Consider the following 19,379-nt stretch of genomic DNA (forward strand, 5'->3'; position numbering starts at 1 on the left):
AGCGGGCCCGAGGCAGACGGGAGCAGGGCCAGACCAAGATGGCGCTACAAGTGGTGCAGGCGGTGCAGGCGGTTCATCTGGAGTCGGATGCTTTCCTAGTTTGTCTTAACCAGGCTCTGAGCACAGAGAAGGAGGAGGTGATGGGGCTGTGCATCGGGGAATTGAATGATGACCCAAGGAGTGACCCCAAATTTACATATACTGGAACTGAAATGCACACAGTTGCTGAAAAGGTTCACATCGTCAGAATTGTTCACATTCATTCTGTCATCATCTTGCAACGTTCCGATAAGAGGAAGGATCGAGTGGAAATTTCTCCAGAGCAGCTGTCTGCAGCCTCGACAGAGGCAAAGAGGTTGGCTGAACTAACTGGTCGCCCCATGAGAGTTGTGGGCTGGTATCATTCCCATCCCCATATAACTGTTTGGCCTTCACATGTCGATGTTCGTACACAAGCCATGTACCAGATGATGGATCAATGCTTTGTAGGACTTATATTTTCCTGTTTCATAGAAGATAAACATGCAAAGACTAGACGGGTACTCTACACTTGCTTTCCATCTATACAGGCCCAAAAGAGCTCAGAGTCCTCTCATGGTCCACGAGACTTCTGGAGCTCCAGCCAGCACATCTCCATTGAGGGCCAGAAGGAAGAGGAAAGGTATGAGGGAGCTGAAATTCCAATTCATATTGTGCCTCATGTGGCCATCAGGAAAGTGTACCTGGAGTCGGCAGTTGAGCTGCCCAAGATCCTATGCCAGGAGGAGCAGGACGCGTACCGGCAGATCCACAGCCTTACACATCTGGACTCAGCAACCAAGATCCATAATGGCTCAGTGTTTACCAAGAATCTGTGCAGTCAGATGTCAGCAGTCAGTGGGCCTCTACTACAGTGGTTGGAGGACAGACTGGAGTAAAACCAACAGCATTTGCAGGAGTTGCAACAAGAAAAGGAAGAGCTTATGCAAGAACTTTCTTCTCTAGAATAAAGCAGGAGACAAAATGGGGAAGGATGAAAATATGCAGGTATAAAATTAAGCTAAATCAATTTTGAAGAAGAAAAATTTGGAGGACTCACATTGCCTGACTTCAAGACTTACTATAAAGCTACAGTAATCAAGCCAGTGTAGTATATGCCCAGTTAATTTTGACAAAAGTACAAAAACAATGCAACAGAGGAAGGATAGTCTTTTCAACAAATGATGCTGGTGCACTTGGCAAAGAAAATGAACTTTGACCAAAACTGCACACCTTCTACACAGATTAACTGAAAATGTACCATGAACTTAGATGTAAGATGTAAAACTGTAAAACTTTTAGGAAAAAAAACATAGAAAAATCTTTAGGATCTCGGGCTAGGCAATAAGTTCTTGGCCTTCATCCCAAAAGCACAATTGTAAAAGGAAAAAGTTGATACTGTATATTGGACTTCATCAAAGTAAAAAAACTTTTGCTCTGCAAAAAATTTAAGAGGAGGAAATTATTAAGATAAATTACTTGCAAGCCATTTATCTAGATCAATCTAAAATATATAAAGTCAAGAGTAAAAAACAATCCAGTTAGAAAATGAGCAGAAGACATGAATAGACATAGCACTAAAGAGGGTATATGGCTGGCAAGCAAGCACAGGAAAAGATGCTGAACTTCATCAGTCATCAGGGAATGCAAATCAGAACCACAATGAATTGTGAGTACATACTTATCAGAATGGCTAAAGAAAAAATAGTGGAAATACCAGGTGCTGTTGAGCATACAAACTGGATCTCTCATGCATTGCTGAACAGAATGTAAAATGGTAAGTCACTCTGAAAAAAAGAGCTTGGAAATTTCTAATAAAGTTAAACATACATGTACTTTATTACCCAGCAATTGTTCTCCTGGACATTTATCCCAGGGAAATGACAACCTGTTTTGGCACAGAAACTGCTACACAGACATTCTTAGCAGTTTCATTTGTAATAGCCCCAAACTGGAAACAACCCAGATGTCCTGCCGTTGAATGTGTGGTTAAGCCAACCATCCACACCATGGAATACTACTCTGCAATGGAAAGGAACAGACTGTTGACACACACAACTTGGATGGACCTCAAGAGTATTATGATGAATGAAAAAAGCCAGTCTTAAAAGGTCACGTACTATGACTGCATTTGTATAACATCTTTGAAATGGCAAAATTATAGAAGTGATGAACAGATTAATGGTTGCCAGGGACAGGGACTGGAGCAGGTGTGAGATATGCCTGACTCTAAAGGAATAACACAAGGAATTCCTTTGTGTTGATGAAACAGCTCTGTATCTTGATTGTGGTGTTGATTACATGAATCTATATCTGTGCTAAAACTACACAGACCTACACACACCTACAAATGAATGCATGTAAAATCTGGTGAAACTGAATAAGGTCTATAGTCTAATTAGCAGTATTGTACCATTGTCAATATATTGGTTTTGAAGATATACTATAGTTATGTGTAAGACCTTATCACTGGGGAAAACTACTGGGTGAAGGGTACATGGGACTTCCTGTACTATTTTTGCCATTTCCTGTTAATCTATAATTATTGCAAAATAAAAAGTTGTGAGTATTAAATAAGGAGAAAAAAAAATGCAGAGGCCCAGCTAGGTAAACCTGTGGATGTCAGGTCCCTGGGGCTCACAAGGTGACTAGGAAGGCTTCACAGTAGACTGCAGAGTGCACGGTCCTGAGTCAGAGAGCCCAGGTCTGAATCTGGACACACTGCCTCACCTGTGACTCCGGGCTGCGAGGAGCACTCAGGATGCAGGGAAGCCCCAGGGAGTGACGAATTCGAAGGGCAAGGTGGCCTTTCGCACAGAGCTGTCAGAATGAGCTGGCCTTGGATGAGGACAGCGACCAGGCAGGGCCATCTCTCGGGTCAATGCCAGAGCCCTACCTGCTGAGAAAGAAGGAAGCCGGGACAGGGCTGGGGACAAGAGGCAGACCTGAGGCCCCGCAGCCTCAAGGGGAGATGCTTACAAGCTCCCTGGAACTCTCTCCCCGCCAGGCCCCAGAGGAGCGGAACTACCACATCTTCTACAGCATGCTCATGGGGATGAGCGCCGAGGAGAAGAAGCTGCTGTGCCTGGGGACGCCCTCCGAGTACCGCTACCTGACCATGGTGAGGCCCGCGCTGCCCCTCCCCGCCCCTTCGCGCCCCTTCCCTCCCACGCCTCCGCCTCCGCCCCCGCGGCCCGGGACGCTGGGAGGAGGAGACCCGGTCCAGGTTTCTGTTCCGCCTTCGCCACCCTCCCCGCCACTCTCCGCCCCTTCCCTCCCCTCCTCTCTTCTCCCTTCCCCTTCCCCAGTTCCTCTTCCTACCCCTTACCGCCTCCTCTCTTACCGCCACGCCTCCCCTCTTACCGCCACGCCTCCCTTCTTACCGCCACGCCTCCCCACGCCACGCCACGCCTCCGTCCCGCCCCCACCCCATGCCTCCGCCCCCCGCGGCCCGGGACGCTGGGAGGAGGAGACCCGGTCCAGGTTTCTGTTCAGCCTTCGCCACCCTCCCCGCCTCTCTCCGCCCCTTCCCTCCCCTCCCCTCTTCTCCCTTCCCCTTCCCCAGCTCCTCTTCCTACCCCTTACCGCCTCCCCCCTTACCGCCTCCCCCGCCCCGCCTCCCCCCGCCACGCCACGCCACGCCACCGTCCCGTCCCCACCCCACGCCTCCACCCCCCGAGGCCCGGGACGCTGGGAGGAGGAGACCTGGTCCAGGTGTCTGATCAACCTTCGCCACCCTCCCCGCCCCGCCTCCCCCCGCCCCGCCTCGCTTATCAACAACAAAGAGGAAGAAGGCAGAAGGGCCGGCTCCTGCTCAACCCTTGGTTTACAGCCTCTTAAAAGTCCAAACTGTGGGCAGACCCCTGGGCAGGGACTGAGGACTCCCCTTTTCCATTCTCCACTCCACCCTCTCTGTGTTTGGCATGCGCTTTACGACTGTCAGAGGCTTACCTTTGTCCGTTTGCTTCCTTGTTTCCCACTGAGCCCATGGTCCTGCCCCACGAGCCCCATCTTCCTTTGGTCCCGATGGACAGAAGGCGCCTGGTCACCCAGCAGCTCGTCCCTTGTTTCATCCCAATCACCATCCTCGCAGGTGCCCCTAGAACTTGAACTCTAGGAGAGCAGGGGCCTTGCTTGCTGTGTTCCCTGCGGGCTCACCTTGTTGACAAGGGAATGACTGAGACCCACGTCTTGACCCTCTCTCCTGCCTAACCCCTCTCTCCGAGTCTCTGCCTAGAGACCTTCATCAACTCTTGCCTAGACCATGGTGCTAGTTTTCTCCTGGTCCCCCCTCTCACCAGACTTGACCCCCAATCTATCATCCAGCCCGAGACCTCCCACACAGCAAGTCTGATAGACCATGTCTCTGATTACAGCTCTTTGGGGGCTCCTCGTGGCTCCTTGGCAAGGTTTCCAAGTCCCTCCAGATCCCAGCATCTGTCAACATCTCCCCCTTGAGGACGGCCCCTGCCTCCTTACAGCCTCCACCTCACAGCCTAGCTCCAGTTGTTCTCTGCCTAGACCCCTCTCTCCCCTGTGCTGCTACGAAGCTCAGCCTGTGGGACCAGCTCAGCCTGTGGGACCAGCTCAGCCTGTGGGACCAGCTCAGGTGCCTCTTCCAGGAAGCCTTTCCCTAGTTCCCAGGAGGACTAGCCCTGGCCCCCTTTGCTCTCAGCACGTGCAACAGCCTATGACCCTGCCAATTTGCTTTCTGCCTCTCCTCTTGGATGCAACAGCACCCAGGGCAGGGCCAGGTCTCTCCATGTCTGAATGGGCCTGGCACACAGTAAGCCTTGGAAGGTGTTTGTTAAAGGAATGAACCTGTGATGCTCCCCCAAGAGGGTGAAGCAGGCGTTACCATGGATGGCTGACAAATAGAGGCTCAGAAAAGCTGAGTGACTTGGCCGTGGCCACACAGCTATCAAGCTACCATAGCGTGCTGTGTCTATGTCACCATGATTCCACCTTTGGAAGTACCTGTGTATTTTCTGAGCTTGGGCCTCCAGGTGGCCCCTTGGGATCCAAAGCCAATAAAGTATCACTTACCAGGGGCCTTTGGCTGAATCCCTGATGCATCCCTGCCTTGCTGGCCCTACAGTGGAGGAGGTAGGGTGTGGGGTGGCCCCAGAAACCTGATGTGCCCAATCTTGCAGGGAAACTGTACCTCCTGTGAGGGGCTCAATGATGCCAAAGACTATGCCCACGTCCGCTCAGCCATGAAGATCCTGATGTTCTCCGACTCCGAAAACTGGGACCTCAGCAAGCTGCTGGCTGCCATTCTCCACCTGGGGAATGTGGAGTTCATGGGTAACGCTATTTTCACCCAGAGTGCACCACCTGGGGAGGAAGAATGAGGGGACTGGGACAGAGGAGGAAGAAATCCCTGTGGGTTCTCACCCGAAGGGCCCACTGAAGTTACAATGTGTTGGAAAAGTACACTGAAAATTTTAGCTATGATTTTGGAGGCCTTGTGGGGTTAAGGGGGAAGATGCCAAAGCTTAGGGCCCTCCAAAGGTGAAGACTCTGATCAACCACCCCCCACTTTTGGCTGGGAACCCAAAGGGTGAACCAGAGTAAACAGAGCCATGTGTGAACTTGCAAGTCAGTTTGTAAGCATCCAGTTGGTCTGGGGATTAAGGTGTTCTGGCCTCTTAGTGCCCCCAAGCACCTGACTGACAGAAGTTAATGACAATTCTCTCTGGAAGAAAAGAGCATCAACCTAGATTACAAATTATTCCTTTAAACCGTTTCAAACACAATATCCAGCATGCATCCAAAGATAAATGGGAACAAGAAAACGAGATACCATGAGCAAGAACAAGCAGACAGAATAGACAGTGGAAGCAGAGCCACAAAGATTTCAGAGACTGGAATTACTGAGCACAGACCACAAGGCAGCTATGCTTGCTGTGTTCAAGAAAAGAAAAAGCCAAGCTTGAAAAGTTAGACTGACAACTGGAAAGTATAAAAAAGCAGCATTACAGATTCTGAAAAGAATCACATAGAATCTCTAAAGTTAAATAAAAACTGAAATGAGCTCAATGAATGAGTTTAACAGCCAGTTTTATAATGTGAAAAAGGAGGAAAAGCCAGAAAAAACTGTGTGTACAGCATGGAGAGACAGAAAGATGGAAAATATAAAAGAGAGAGTAGGAGACGAAGATACAGTGAGAAGGTGTAGTATACATTTAATTGGAGTTTTAAAGGAAAAGAGGAGGATGGGGCAGAGACATTTGAAGAGATTATGGCTGGCTCTAGAGCCAATAAAAAACACCAATTCATAGAGCAGTGGGGAAAAGATGGACTTACCACCAAACTGTTCTAGAGCAATTGGGTATTCATGTAGAAAACGTGAACTTGAACTACTGTCTCACACCATATGAGGAAATCTACTCCAGGCAAGTTGTAGCTAGGTGACCATGTAGTCAACCAAACCAGGCTCTTCTGCTAGTCAAGAAAGTGGGTGCTGACAAGCAGGGGGCTTCAGGACACGGAAGAGTATCATAAATGTGATATCAGGGAAATGAAGCCAAGTGAAAGAATGCAGACAATTAGATCACACTTACACAAAATTTAAACACAGGTAAAATTAAATGCTACAAAGGAATGCAGGTAGTTAGATGACACACAGGTAAACAGATAAAATTAAATGCTGTTTAGGGATGAATATGTAGGTAGTAAAAGGGTAAAGAAAAAACAAGGAAGGGGTTTCCATGGAGGTCAGGAGAATATCCTTGTGGAAGAACTGGTCTGAGCAGGAGAGGACGTGGGAGGCTCTGGGTTTTGGCTTCAGTAGTCTTTACACAGCGTTAACTTAAATTATCCCTTATAACATGCCTTTGGTTTTTATGCCTTTTTTAATCTGTATGCTTTATTTTACAATCTTTTTAAGTTTAAAAAAGAAAAAGAAAAATACAGAAACAGCATTCCTCCCTCCCCCCCCCCCCCCCCCCCCCCCCCGCCAGCTCAGCAGTCCTAAGTTGGAGGGACTCAAGGCAGAGGGACTTGAACTAGGAGGTGGGTCAGAAGACCTGCAACCAAACTGCGCCCAGCCTCCAGCCACTCTTCTGCTCAGCTCTGTGCTTGTTTGACTGAATAAATGAACATACCTAGGTTTCTATGGAAGCAGAGTGGATGGAAGGGGGCTGATGTATCATCTTCTCCCTCGATAGACCCCACCCGCCCCACCAGCACGAGGCTTCTCCCACCAGTAACTTCAAGCTCCTCTTTGAGTGAGGATCCCAATCTCAGCATAGGGGGACATACCCTGTTAACAGTGGTTACAGCTAAGATGCCGATAGCCACCAGGGAGACCGCAGCTCTCAGAGGGGGTCTGGGAGAGGCAGTGCCTGGCGCCCTGGGACCATTGTCTCTAAGGTGTGGATCTGGGGCTGCCATCCTGGGGCCTCTGTACCATCACTTCAGGCCACTTTGCCTCTCAGGGTCGTTTCTTCTCTCTGCAGCTGCTGTCTTCGAGCATCTGGACTCCTCTGACGTGATGGAGACGCCTGCCTTTCCCACTGTGATGAAGTTACTGGAGGTAACGGGGCTGTTATATCCACCAGCTTCCTTTTCTCTGAGGAGTTCCCAAGGCCTGGACTGACAGCCCTTCCCAGACTCCAGTTTCTGCCTCCCACCCCTCTCCCAGGCTCTTCGCCTGCCTCCTGAGATCCCCCATGGAGCACTGCAGGCCTGGGGGTGGGAATCAGGGTGGGGCCATGGAGCTAATCATTAACGAAGTCCTAGAAGTGGTCAGTTTGGCTTGAATGTGTGTTTCTTCCCTTTTCCCTGGCCCTCCTGCTCTTCCGTGGCCTTTACTCAACTTTCCACCTCACCTAGACCCCAGGCTCTCCCCACTCACACAATCCAGTGCCCTCACATCAAATGCGCTCAGACCATTCTCCCTGCATGTTATTAAAGAGACCAAATAGAACGTTGACTTGGAGGATGATCAATAGGGCATTGTAATGGCCTCCACATCACACCCCACTGACAGGTCCAGTGGGAGATTAATAGAATCAGAAGGGAAAAAGAAAAGCAATCGCATTAGGTAGGCACACTTTGTGGCTGATGTTCTTCGTGTGGTTCAGGGTTCTTAGAAACCTCAGGGTTTTGCCAGCTCAGTCTTCCCCTCATGGTGGGAGGGACTCCATCCAGACCCCTCTTGCTCCCTCGGGTCTTCAGCCTCCAGGCAGGAGGGACATCAGTTGGAGCGTATCCAGAGGTCAATGGCTGGGCCTCAGAGCCCTTCCTGTCCATTGTTTTCCAGGGTCCCCCTAATGGTGGGCCTAGCACCAGAAGACCAGCACAGGACTGGTCAACCAAGCAGCCAGCATGCTTGGGCCCCATCCAACTTGTGCATCCTTCCCCAACACTGATACCCCCATGCTCAGACTGACCCTGGACCAGCATCCTGACTCTGGCCCCACGCATGGGCATCTCCCACCCTCAGGCCTTGGGCATAAGGTGTTTGGTCATGAGACAGAGTGTTGGCACCAGGCCCTGCTCCAACAGCTGTGATGCCAGCCCCCACCTGCCTTCCAGGTGAAGGACGAGGCACTCCGAGACTGTCTGATCAAGCACTCCATCACCATCCGCGGGGAGTTTGTCACCAGGCCACTGAACATCACCCAGGCTGCAGACCGGAGGGATGCCTTCGTCAAGGTGCAGAGCTGTGGGAGAAGGGCCCTGCGTTGAACATGGCTCCTTGCCTTGTGGGTGGGCAGCAGGAAAGGGCAGAGATAGCTGGGCAAGTCCCAACTCTGCTGGTTATGCCAGGTGACCATGGGCTGCCTAGTCTCTCCAGGGAGGTTTCTTGTCTTAAAGTAGGAATGCTCTCCCTGAGTAGGTCCAGGAGACCCAGTATGCCTGCAGCCCTTCCAGGTGCATTTGAAGAAAGGGACAGCCTTCCTCTTGTGCATCAAAGCCTGTGGGCTCTACCTCATATCTCTGCAGGGCATCTATGGGCACCTCTTCCTGTGGATTGTCAAGAAAATCAACGCCGCAATTTTCATCCCACCTGCTCAAGACCCCAAAAACGTGAGAAGGACCATCGGCCTCCTGGACATCTTTGGTTTTGAAAATTTCCAGCAAAATAGGTATGGAGATCGATGAACCTGCTTCTAGAAAATGGAAGATAAGCTTAGCTTCTCTCTAAGCTGGCTGGAGGGTAGCCATCCCCACGCCTCTTCTGGGCTAGATGCAGGGACTCTCACCTCCGCTCACAGACACCAGGGTGAGTCCCTCAACAAGATTTTATCTTTCCTCAGTGAAGTGGTCCATGTGCATCCCCTGGCATCCACAACATGTCTAGGAAAGGCCACATTACTAAAAGCATCCCCAAGAGTCGGGCTGAGACTCCAGCATTCCTCACCCCTCTTGAGCCATCCACTTGTCTCATGAACTAGAGTGAGTCATCACATGGGGTTAAGGGGAAAATGGAAATCAGTAACACTGAGGTGACTGCAGCTTTAGGTGGGATATGGTACTAGGTAATGGGGGAAGGTAGGGGGTTTGTGGCCCATCCCTGACTTTTCAGTTTGGCAGGGGCAAGGTGAGGCAGGACGCTTCTGACCCAGTGTCCCAGACTGGAGGCTGAAGAGCTGGAGGCACAAGGCAGGTCAGAAAAGTAACTTCCAGCTGAGACTGTAAGGAAGGCTGGGGGTGGGGGTAGACGGGGGGTGAGGGGAGCCAGGCAGTGGGGCCAGATGAGGACAGGTGATGCTCTGGGGCGTTATCAAGGGGCCAGAGGATGAGGAAACGAGGACTGGGAGACAGGCAAGCAGGAAGTGTCCTACATGCACGACCTAGCTTACACAGGTGAGCCTGGTTCCTTTAAAGAGATGGGCAGATTGGAGCCTAGGACTGGTTCTGTTACTGAACTGAATTCAGGTCTGCTCACCCAGTGTTCAGCAAAGCCAATCTACTGACACTGGGTTGTGGTGAAGGAAAGCAGTGTTTACGGCAGGGGCAAGCAAGGAGAACTGGCAGCTTGTGCTCAAAACCCAAACTCCCTGATGACTTTCAGGGAAAGTTTTTTAAAGGCAACTTTGGGGGTGAGGGTCGCAGGGTACGTGATCAGCTTGTGGACTTTCTTCTGATTGGTTGGTGGCGAGGTAGCAGGGTGATATTTCAGAAATCTTAGTCATCAACCTTCTGGTTCCAACCAGTCTGGGGTCTATGTGCTTATGGTCAGCATAAGTCACCATCCTCCATCTGGGCAGGGATGTTATTTTCTGCAGAAAAACTCAAAGAGATGTGTCAGGAGGAACTAGGACTCTGTTTTATCACTGTGCTATTGTTTCTTGACCACATTCCCTCATTTGCCTAATTAGTAACTGCTTGAGTCTGCTCTTTGGAACTCAGGGATGGCCTAGGAGACTAAAGCCTTTTTCTATAAACAAGACACAGGGGACGTGGAGGGGCTTTTGTACCCAGAAGGGTTGCTCAGGGTCCTGCTTGGTTTCAGTTCCAAGCGGAGGCCTCTGGGCACTGTCAGAGTAGCCAAGGGGCTGGCCTGGCCTAGGCCTGACCCCTTCCAGAGCAGAGAGTGGGCCCTTGTCTAACACTTGGAAATGAATTGACCGAGGGGACACACATGTGACAAAGCAAGAGGCTTTACTGGGCAGGGGCGCCCGGGTGGAGAGCAGGAGGGTAAGGCAACCCAGGAGGACTGCTCTGCCGCGTGGTTCGCAGTCTCAGGTTTATGGTGATGGGGTTAGTTTCCAGGTTGTCTCTGGTCAATCACTCTGACTCAGGGTCCTTCTGGGTGGTGTGTGCACATCTCTCAGCCAAGATGGATTCCAGTGAGGAGGATTCTGGGAAGTTGGTAGGACATATGGACTGGCGTCTCCTCTCTCCTTTGGACCTTTCCTGAATTCTTCTGGTTGGTGGTAGCTTGTTAGTTCTGCATTCCTTACCAGGACCTCCTGTTGTAAGAGAACTCACGCTAGAGGTTACTATCGGGCCTGTCCAGGGCGATCAGTTTTGGTCAGTGGTTCCTCTAGCAACTTGGCCGGGATTGTTAAGATATAAGCCATTTCAAACACAAGCACACGGGGGTAGCAGCTTCCCAGGACCATCTCTCTATGGGCAGGTGGGAGGGGGCAGGGCTGGCAGAACTCAGCCCAACACAATGGAAGCTCTAAGAAAAAGTGTTTCTGATCATTGGTTTCTGGCCCTGAGAGGGGCAGTTGAGCAGACCAAGCACACCTCTGGACACTGTGGAGGTGGATAAGTAGTTGGTTGTGGGGGGTGTGGCCATACATGCAGGAACCCTCCATGAAGGAGAGACAAGCTGAGTTTGCAACAGGGCTGCAGTCTGGGGACCACGTGAAGGAGCAGGGCTGTGTCACTCAGCACCCAGTCACCGCCCGTCCTGCCTTCTGCAAGGGTTCACCGAGCACTCTTCTCAACTGAAAAAAGAAATGCACAGCTTAAAAGTTGAGAGTTGTGTTTTATTCAGTGGACATTCTTAGGACTTGAAGCCAGAGACAGCATCTCAAATAACTCTGAGAAAAGTGATCTGAGCAGGCAAGGGGGGAGCCAGGATATATAGGAGTCTTGCAACAAAGAGCAGGTAGTTGGAACATCAAAAGGTTACTGGGTTTTTTTTTTTAATAAATGTTATTTATTTATGTATGTATGTATGTATTTATTTATTTATTGGCTGTGATGGGTCTTTGTTGCTGCATGTGAGCTTTCACTAGTTGCAGAGAGCAGAGGCTACTCTTCATTGCAGTGCACAGGCTTCTCATTGCAGTGGCTTCTCTTGTTGAGGAGCACAGGCTTCAGCAGTTATGGCACGTGGACTCAGTAGTTGTGGCTCACAGGCTCTAGAGCACAGCTTCAGTCGTCATTGCACACGGGCTTAGTTGCTCCGAGGCATGTGGGATCTTCCCAGACCAGGGATGAAGCCGTGTACCCTGCATTGGTAGGTGGATTCTTAACCACTGTGCCACCAGGGAAGTCCCAAAAGATTATTGTTAATTAAAGAAAATCAGACATCTCAAGTTAAGGCATTTAGCTCTTTTCCATTTATGAGAAGGTGCAAGAGTCTGGGCTCACTAAAATCATTCCTTTATATGTATGTCAACTATCTGGGGCCAGTGTCCTGTGTTTTCTCATCCTGGGTTTCCTCAGTCTGCACCGTTGGGGGTGGCTGCAGTCTGATGACTGCTAGATGGCAGGCATTCCTTGTCTCCATCCTGAGTTCCCTCAGGGCTCATGGCTGTGACATCCCTTGTTTACTGATATAGCAGGCAGCATTCTTAGTCCACACTCTCCAGGCAGTGTGTTAACTCTCTTGGGTTAACAGTCCTTGAACAACCAGTCTCAGGTACCATGAGGCTTTGCATAAATGGGCAACCCATCCTGAGGAAGAAATGCCTAAGTGAGACCCAAAGAATGAGCAGAACAAGCGGGTCAGAGGAAGGAGGGGAAGGGGCTCACACGTGTGAAGATGACTCAGAGGTAGGGAAGGGCCAGGTGCCTTCCCAGCACTGTGAGGAGCCCAGGGTGCCCCTTGGCCACTCCCTGGCAGACACGGGCAGGCTTTCTCCTGTGCCACTGTCTGGATCCCAAAAACCACAGGCGTCCAGATCCACGAAGAGGGCATCAGATCTGCACATCCTAAAGCCCCCTCTACTGGCCATGGAGAGTGATTGGAGGGGTGCGTCTGGAGGTAGAGAGAGCCGTGAGGAGGGCAGTTACTGTGCTCCAGGTGAGGAAGAAGGGTGGCCTGGATTAAGGTAGCAGCCGTGGGGTTGAAAAGAAGTAAACAGGCCTGTGTTGGAGAGAGCATGGATCAGACTTTGGCAACCTACTGGAGTTGGGGAGGAGGGAGAAAGGGGTGTCAGGTATGACAGCCTGGTTTCTGACCTGAGTCTGGGGTGATGAGTGGAGGTACCTTTCCAGAGGTGGGGAACCCAGGAGGAAGAGCAGGTGGGAGGATGGGGGCAGGGGTAGAGAGTATGTCTGGTTGATGCAAAGGAGCACAGACATCAATACTGGGTCTCCAGAAGCTCATCTTAATATCTAGGCCACTTGCCCAGCGGGCTGGGGCAGCTGCAGGACACTTGGTCCCCCTGGGATCATCTCCATGCTGGGATAGGCAGGCCTGGCAGAGGACCCTGAAGGGGATTGTAAGGAGCCAAAGGCAGGGGCTTGATGCTATGCCAAGCCTCCTCATTTCTGAGTCTGTTTGCCACGGGGAGGAGGAGGTGATGGAAGTAGAGGCAGAGGAAGAGGGAGGCTGTGTGTCAGCATGTGCACATGTGTTTGGGGGTGTGCATCCTGGGGCCCACACGTGTGTGGCTGTGGGCCAGTGGCCGGCTGCAGCAGCGATTGAGCCAACCCTGCCCCACCTGGGGTGGCACTGTCCCCTCAGCTTCGAGCAGCTCTGCATCAACCTGGCCAATGAGCACCTGCAGCAGCTCTTCGTGCAGCACGTGTTCACAGTGGAGCAGGAGGAATACCGCACCGAGAACATTACCTGGAACTACATCCACTACACCGACAACCGGCCCACACTGGACCTGCTGGCCCTCAAGCCCATGAGCGTCATCTCCCTGCTGGACGAAGAGAGCCGCTTCCCACAGGTGCGCCCCCAGGCCCGCCGCCCCTCGGGTGGAGACCCCGTGCACAGGAAACTCCAGGGCTGCTGGAACCGCTGCTGGGAGTTAGCAGACCAGCCCCAACCTTCCAGCCTTCCAGTCTTCCTCTCCTTCAAGGTCCTCCTTCTTCAGGAAGGCACCTGACTCCACCCTCACTCCCACTCCCCAGCATTGATTATCTAGATTCAAGAACACACCCCAAGAGTGGGCTTGTTCAGCCTTGCGGATCAAGGGCTGCAGAGGGTTCAAGACAAGGAAAACACTTTCATTCTCACTTTGGGGGACTCTGCCTGTCCTTGGGAAGATGGACTCTCAAATGTAGTCAGTAAGAACCCTGATCCAGAGAAGGGAGAAGTTCTGGTCCCTGGGCAGTTGTAGGGAAGGGTGGAGCAGGAGAGCTGGCACTGGGGGTCGGCAGACCCAGCCTGTACTCCCACGTCGGCCCTCACTCACTGCAAAAAGCGGACATCCCCCGGGCATCCGCTTACTGTCCTTAATCATTCTGAGCCCAGTTGCTCCGCCCCCTTGAGGGAGCCCCTGAGACCTGGGAGTGTGCCAGCCGATCTCCCTGTGGCTGGACTCTGGGACCGCAGTCCATAGGGGCATCTGTTCTTCCAGGGCACAGACACCACCTTGCTGCAAAAACTGAAGAATGTCCACACCAACAACAAGGCCTTCCTGCAGCCCAAGAATATCCACAATGCCCAATTTGGCATCGCCCACTTTGCTGGCGAGGTGTACTACAAGGCAGAAGGTGGGTGCAGCTCCTCTCCACGGCCCCTTCCTTCCAAATCCAGAGCACTCCAGGGAGGCCATGGAAAGAAGGCTGAGGGGACTAGGTCATTTTGCAGAGCCAGCAATGGGACAGAGGGAATGGAATCGACCAGGCCTGTTTGTTTGTGTTTTGTTTTGTGGATACTAGTTCTATTGAGAGATAATTCACATACCATGGAATTCACCCATTTGAAGTCTACAACTCAGTGGTTTTTAGTACATTCACAGAATTATGCAGCTGTTGTCACAATTTTAAAACGTTTCCATCACCCCAAAAAGAAACTCCCATTAGTGGTCATTCCTCATTTCTCCCCAACCCTCCCCAACCCTAGGCAACCACTGTTTTCTCTCTTTGGATTTGCCTATTCTGGACACTTCACATAAATGGAATCATACACTAAGTGGCTTTTGTGACTGGTTTCTTTCACTTGGTGTAATGTTTTCCAGGTTCATCTACATTGTAGCATGTTTTGTACTTTGTTTCTTTATATTACAATATTCCAGTGTAGGAATATGCCACATTTTCTTTATCTCTTCATCAATTGATGGATATTTCGGTTATTTCCACTTTGGGGCTATTATGAATAATGCTGCTATTAACATTCACGTACACATTTTTACGTGGACATATGTTTTCACTTCTTTGGAGTATATACCTAGGAGAGGAACTGCTGGTCACATGGCAATTCTATTTAACTTTTGAAGTAAGCACCAAACTGTTTTCCAGAGTGGCTGCACCACTTTACTCATTACATTCCCATCAGCAATGTATGAAGTTTCCAATTTCTCCAGCTCCTCACCAGCACATGCTGTCTTCTTTTTTATTATTATTATTACAGTTACCTGATCAGTATAGAATTTTTGCAAATATTTTCTCCTATTCTGTGGGATATCTTTTCATTCTCTTGGTAGTGAAAGCGTATATGTTGAGATAAGGTCAGGCATAGTTATGATTGGAGAAATAAAGGCCTGGGGTGGTTAGCCTGTTGGTGTGCTTAGAAAAATGGGAAAGGTGGCCAGTGAGTGCTGTGGTCAGGAAAATGAGACAGGTGGCCATAGTGTCACACTGTGGGGCTCACATGCAGACATGAGGAGCTGCTCTAGTGTGTTGAACTGGGACCTCGGAGTCAGGGATGCTCTAAGCACACTTTTCAGGTGGAGGGACAAGGCAGCAGGAGGGGCTGGTGTTTTTACATATAGGAGGGGAGGTGTTAGGAGGTCAGGGGATTATTTCTGTTAGAGAAATGAGGAGGTGACTCCTTCATAGTTCCCACCAGATTCTGGCTTTGGGGCTCTTCTTTTCTCTCTTTTTTTTTTTTTTTTTTGTTTATTATTTATATTTATTTATTTATTTATTTATTTATTTATTTTATTGGCTGTGTTGGGTCTTCGTTGCTGCACACGGGCTTTCTCTAGTTGCGGCGAGCGGGGGCTACTCTTCACTGTGGTGCGCGGGCTTCTCATTGCGGTGGCCTCTCTGGTAGATCATGGGCTCTAGGTACGTGGGCTTCAGTAATTGTGGCACATGGGCTCAATAGTTGTGGCTCACGGGCTCTAGAGCACAGGCTCAATAGTTGTGGCACACAGGCTTAGTTGCTCCGCAGCATGTGGTATCTTCCTGGGTCAGGGATAGGACCACTGCACCACCTAGGAAGTCCTGGGGCTCTTCTTAAAGGGAAAGACCCAAGCTAGTGAGACCTCAGAATTCCAAAACACAATGACACCGAACACATCAACCTCCATGGGCTACTCAATGCCAAATTTTAGTTTTTGAAGTGACCTGAAACTTTCATCTATGCTAAGATTAAGGTAGCTTCTTTCTAGGCTTGCTTGCTTGCTTGCTTGCTTGCTTGCTTGCTTTTTTGGCTGCATTGGGTCTTCGTTGCTGCGCACTGGCTTTCTCTAGTTGCAGTGAGTGGGGGCTACTCTATGTTGCGGTGCACAGGCTTCTTGTCGTGGTGCCTTCTTTGGTTGTGGAGCACAGGCTCTAAGTGTGCAGGCTTCAGTAGTTGCAGCACGTGGGCTCAGTAGTTATGGCATGCAGGCCCGAGAGTGTGAGGGCTTCAGTAGTTGTGGCACTTGTGGCTCACGGAATCTAGAGCACAGGCTCAGTAGTTGTGGCACACGGGCTTCGTTGCTCCGTGGCATGTGGGATCTTCCTGGACCAGGGCTCAAACCCTTGTCCCCTGCATTGGCAGGTGGATTCTTAACCACTGCACCACCAGGGAAGTCCCCTTTCTAGACTTTCTGAGTGCAAAATTCTACTAATGCTCCTTAAAGCTTGCTGGTTTTTCTTTCGGTGTGCTGCTGCGCTGACAACTTAAACCCCATTTACTGTCTTTTGGGGATTTGAGCCCAGGGGTGCCTCGACCCTCCCCCCGAAAGCACCTGGGGCAGAGGGGCTCTGCCTAAGCCTGGAGAGGCACAGGGTCCCACCAAGCGTCCTCCTGCCCCCATCTGCAGAAGTCACCCTCCCGGCACACAACTGGGAGAGGGGCTTAGGTGGCCTTAGAGCCTCGCAGAGTGAGCTTGCTCTCACCACTCCCAGCTTGGTGAGGGCCACACAGCCCAAGCTCCTGGTCCAGTCTCTTCCTCTCACAGCGCCTGCTGGCAGAGGGGGAACCAGGCTTCCTTCTTCCACCATTGACGTGGCCTCCCCACACCCCACACCAGGCTGTGTGGGTTTTTTGAGTTTTGTGTGTGTGTGTGTGTGCATACAATTTACTTATAGTTTTGTTATACTAACTGCTAGATGACAAAGATACACAGACAGTGGCTTGAGCTTTATAGTATTTTTGTAGTTCCTTAGTATCACTTAGTATTTCAATATTGTATTAGCTTCTGATAGCCCGTAAATGTGAATTAGAGAGAATAAGAAAAGTTTTTCACTGGTTATCACTTTTAAATTCTGAACAAAATAGAAACCATACACTACTCAAATTCCTAAGAATTTAAGAATGCACCCCACTAAAAGGTGGGGTGATGTAAAGGGAGAGGACACGCAGGGTCAGTCGGGTCCTTGCGGGGTGAATCCCTCAGAAGGCCCCGGGTACTCACCTAGCCTGGCTTCGAGAAGCAGCCTCCTCCAGCACCTTCTGCCTGCAATTCTGTGCCCTGCCTCAGGTGGTCCACGCTCTCCGATGGTGGGAAGGGAGGGGTGCTGGCCGCTCACCCCCGCCCAGGCCTGTGTTTGTTGGCCAGCGCTGCTGCAGCAAAATTCCACAGTTGCATGCAGAGATGCACGGTCTCACAGTTCTGGAGGCCAGGAGCCCAAGACCGAGATGTCAACAGGACAGTTTCCTTCTGATGTCTCTCTTCTGCTGTCTTTATTGTCTCTGTGTATGTCTGTGTCCTAATCTCCTCTTCTCATAGAACACCCATGAGACTGGATAAGGGCCACTCTAACAGCCTCGTTTTACCTTAATTGTCTCTTTAAAGGCCCTTCTCTCCACATATAGTCACCTTCTGAGGCCTTCGGGTTTAGGGCCTCAACATATGGGTCTTGGGGGCAAACAGCTCAGCCCATACACTGCCCTCCCTGATTTCTGGAGGCTCAGTCCTTAGGCTGCAGGGCCCCTGGCCCTAGCAAGACCTTCCGAGGCTTCAGAGCAGGGCCGGTAGAGGGGTCCTGGGATTCCCAGGCCCTCAGGGTCTCCTTAGCAAGTGACAGACACGCGTCGTTCCTAAACCTACTCTGTCCAAGCGCACGCATGTACTCACACGCATGTGCACACACTGTCTATGGTCACACATTCATTTCCAAGACCAGTGCAGTGTGAACTCATGATAAAGAGGAAAATTCGTCTCAGCACCTCATGATCAGCAAGTCACCCCCGTCCGTGAAGCCGGGAAGCCAAATGGTGTTCAATTGCTTTCCCTTCCCCGTTTTGGGCTTCCAGGAAGAGCAAAGCGGCTACTGCCCTCTCGCTGGTTCTGCAGGGACGTTCTGAAGTGGTCCTTCCTCCACAGACAGCTGGCGGGGAAGGGTGGCCCTCCGGGCGGGAGTCGCCAGGTCTTCCTCTCCAGACTGCCAGCTCCCTGGATGTGACCAGGCTGCCGGGTTTTCAGGAATTATGGGGTGTGGGGAGGTTTTTGCACTTTCTGCTTTTCCTTCTCTTCTTTTTTTGGCTCCTCTATGTAAACAAGCAGTTGCCTCACTCAGACTTGCCCAGGGTGCCCAGGAATTCTCCCCTTGATGAGAGCCCACAGGCATCGCCCTCGCGGAGGACTAAACTGCACACAGATGGGACACTCTGTCTGTTGTGCTGCTAGCGAGCTCCTGGATGTATGTGGCAGTGACAGCAGTGGTGGCACTGCGGGGATGTTGAAGGGACTGGACTCGCTCCCGACCGTGGTCCACCTGGGGAGCCGTGCCTGGTGGAGGAGATGGGAAATCCTCAGGCCACCCACCCCCTCCACTGCGACCTGAGTGACAGGGTTGATGGGAGACCAGAGGAGGGCCCCCTCACCCCACGTGTGGTCCAGGAGAGCCTTCTGGAATAGATGATGCCCGAGCTGGCCTTGAAGCACAAGCCAGAGCTGGCCTGGGTGGGTTAGGGGGCAAGAGAGCCCCAGAGAACTCACAGAGGCTTGGGGGAGAGATCAAACCCCCTGGGTTGGGGCACAGGCCCTTTGGGGAGAGATGAGACCCCCCTGGGGTGGGGTGCAGAGCCTGGGAGAGAAAGGAGACCCCCTGGGTTGGGGCACAGGCCCTTTGGGGAGAGATGAGACCCCCCTGGGGTGGGGTGCAGAGCCTGGGAGAGAAAGGAGACCCCCTGGAGTGGGGCACAGGCCCTTGGGGGATAGATGAGACCCCCCCCCCCAGGGGTGGAGCACAGGCCCTCAGTAGAAAGATGAGGCCCCTGGAGTGCGGTGTAGACCCAGGGGCAGAGATGAGGCAGAAGGCGTGCACAGGCAGCAGAGGAGCAGAGGAAGGGTGCAGAGGGGTGATGGGGCGATGTGCTCTCTCAGGAA

The 19,379-nt window shown here is 51.3% G+C and overlaps 2 protein-coding genes across 3 annotated transcripts in view; both read left to right on the plus strand.

The window, feature by feature from the left end:
- Window positions 1-19,379, plus strand: part of MYO7B (myosin VIIB) — a 78,601-nt gene that overhangs the window by 19,261 nt on the left and 39,961 nt on the right. For both annotated transcript variants that reach the window (XM_057745489.1, XM_057745490.1), the window contains exons 7-13: window positions 3,026-3,139; window positions 5,172-5,325; window positions 7,482-7,558; window positions 8,563-8,682; window positions 8,974-9,116; window positions 13,406-13,616; window positions 14,250-14,385. In XM_057745489.1, coding sequence (XP_057601472.1) covers window positions 3,026-3,139; window positions 5,172-5,325; window positions 7,482-7,558; window positions 8,563-8,682; window positions 8,974-9,116; window positions 13,406-13,616; window positions 14,250-14,385 — 955 coding nt within the window. The remainder of the gene's footprint in view (window positions 1-3,025; window positions 3,140-5,171; window positions 5,326-7,481; window positions 7,559-8,562; window positions 8,683-8,973; window positions 9,117-13,405; window positions 13,617-14,249; window positions 14,386-19,379) is intronic.
- Window positions 39-1,307, plus strand: LOC130858653 (lys-63-specific deubiquitinase BRCC36-like). Its single transcript, XM_057745491.1, has one exon. The coding sequence runs from the start codon at window positions 39-41 to the stop codon at window positions 915-917; it is 879 nt and encodes a 292-aa protein (XP_057601474.1). The 3' UTR covers window positions 918-1,307.

Source organism: Hippopotamus amphibius, chromosome 8 (genome assembly GCF_030028045.1).
Source record: "Hippopotamus amphibius kiboko isolate mHipAmp2 chromosome 8, mHipAmp2.hap2, whole genome shotgun sequence".
In the NCBI taxonomy this organism is placed as follows: Eukaryota; Metazoa; Chordata; class Mammalia; order Artiodactyla; family Hippopotamidae; genus Hippopotamus; species Hippopotamus amphibius.

Coding starts and splice junctions, on each gene's coding strand:
- LOC130858653 (XM_057745491.1), top strand. CDS start 39: ATGGCGCTACAAGTGGTGCAGGCGGTGCAGGCGGTTCATCTGGAGTCG.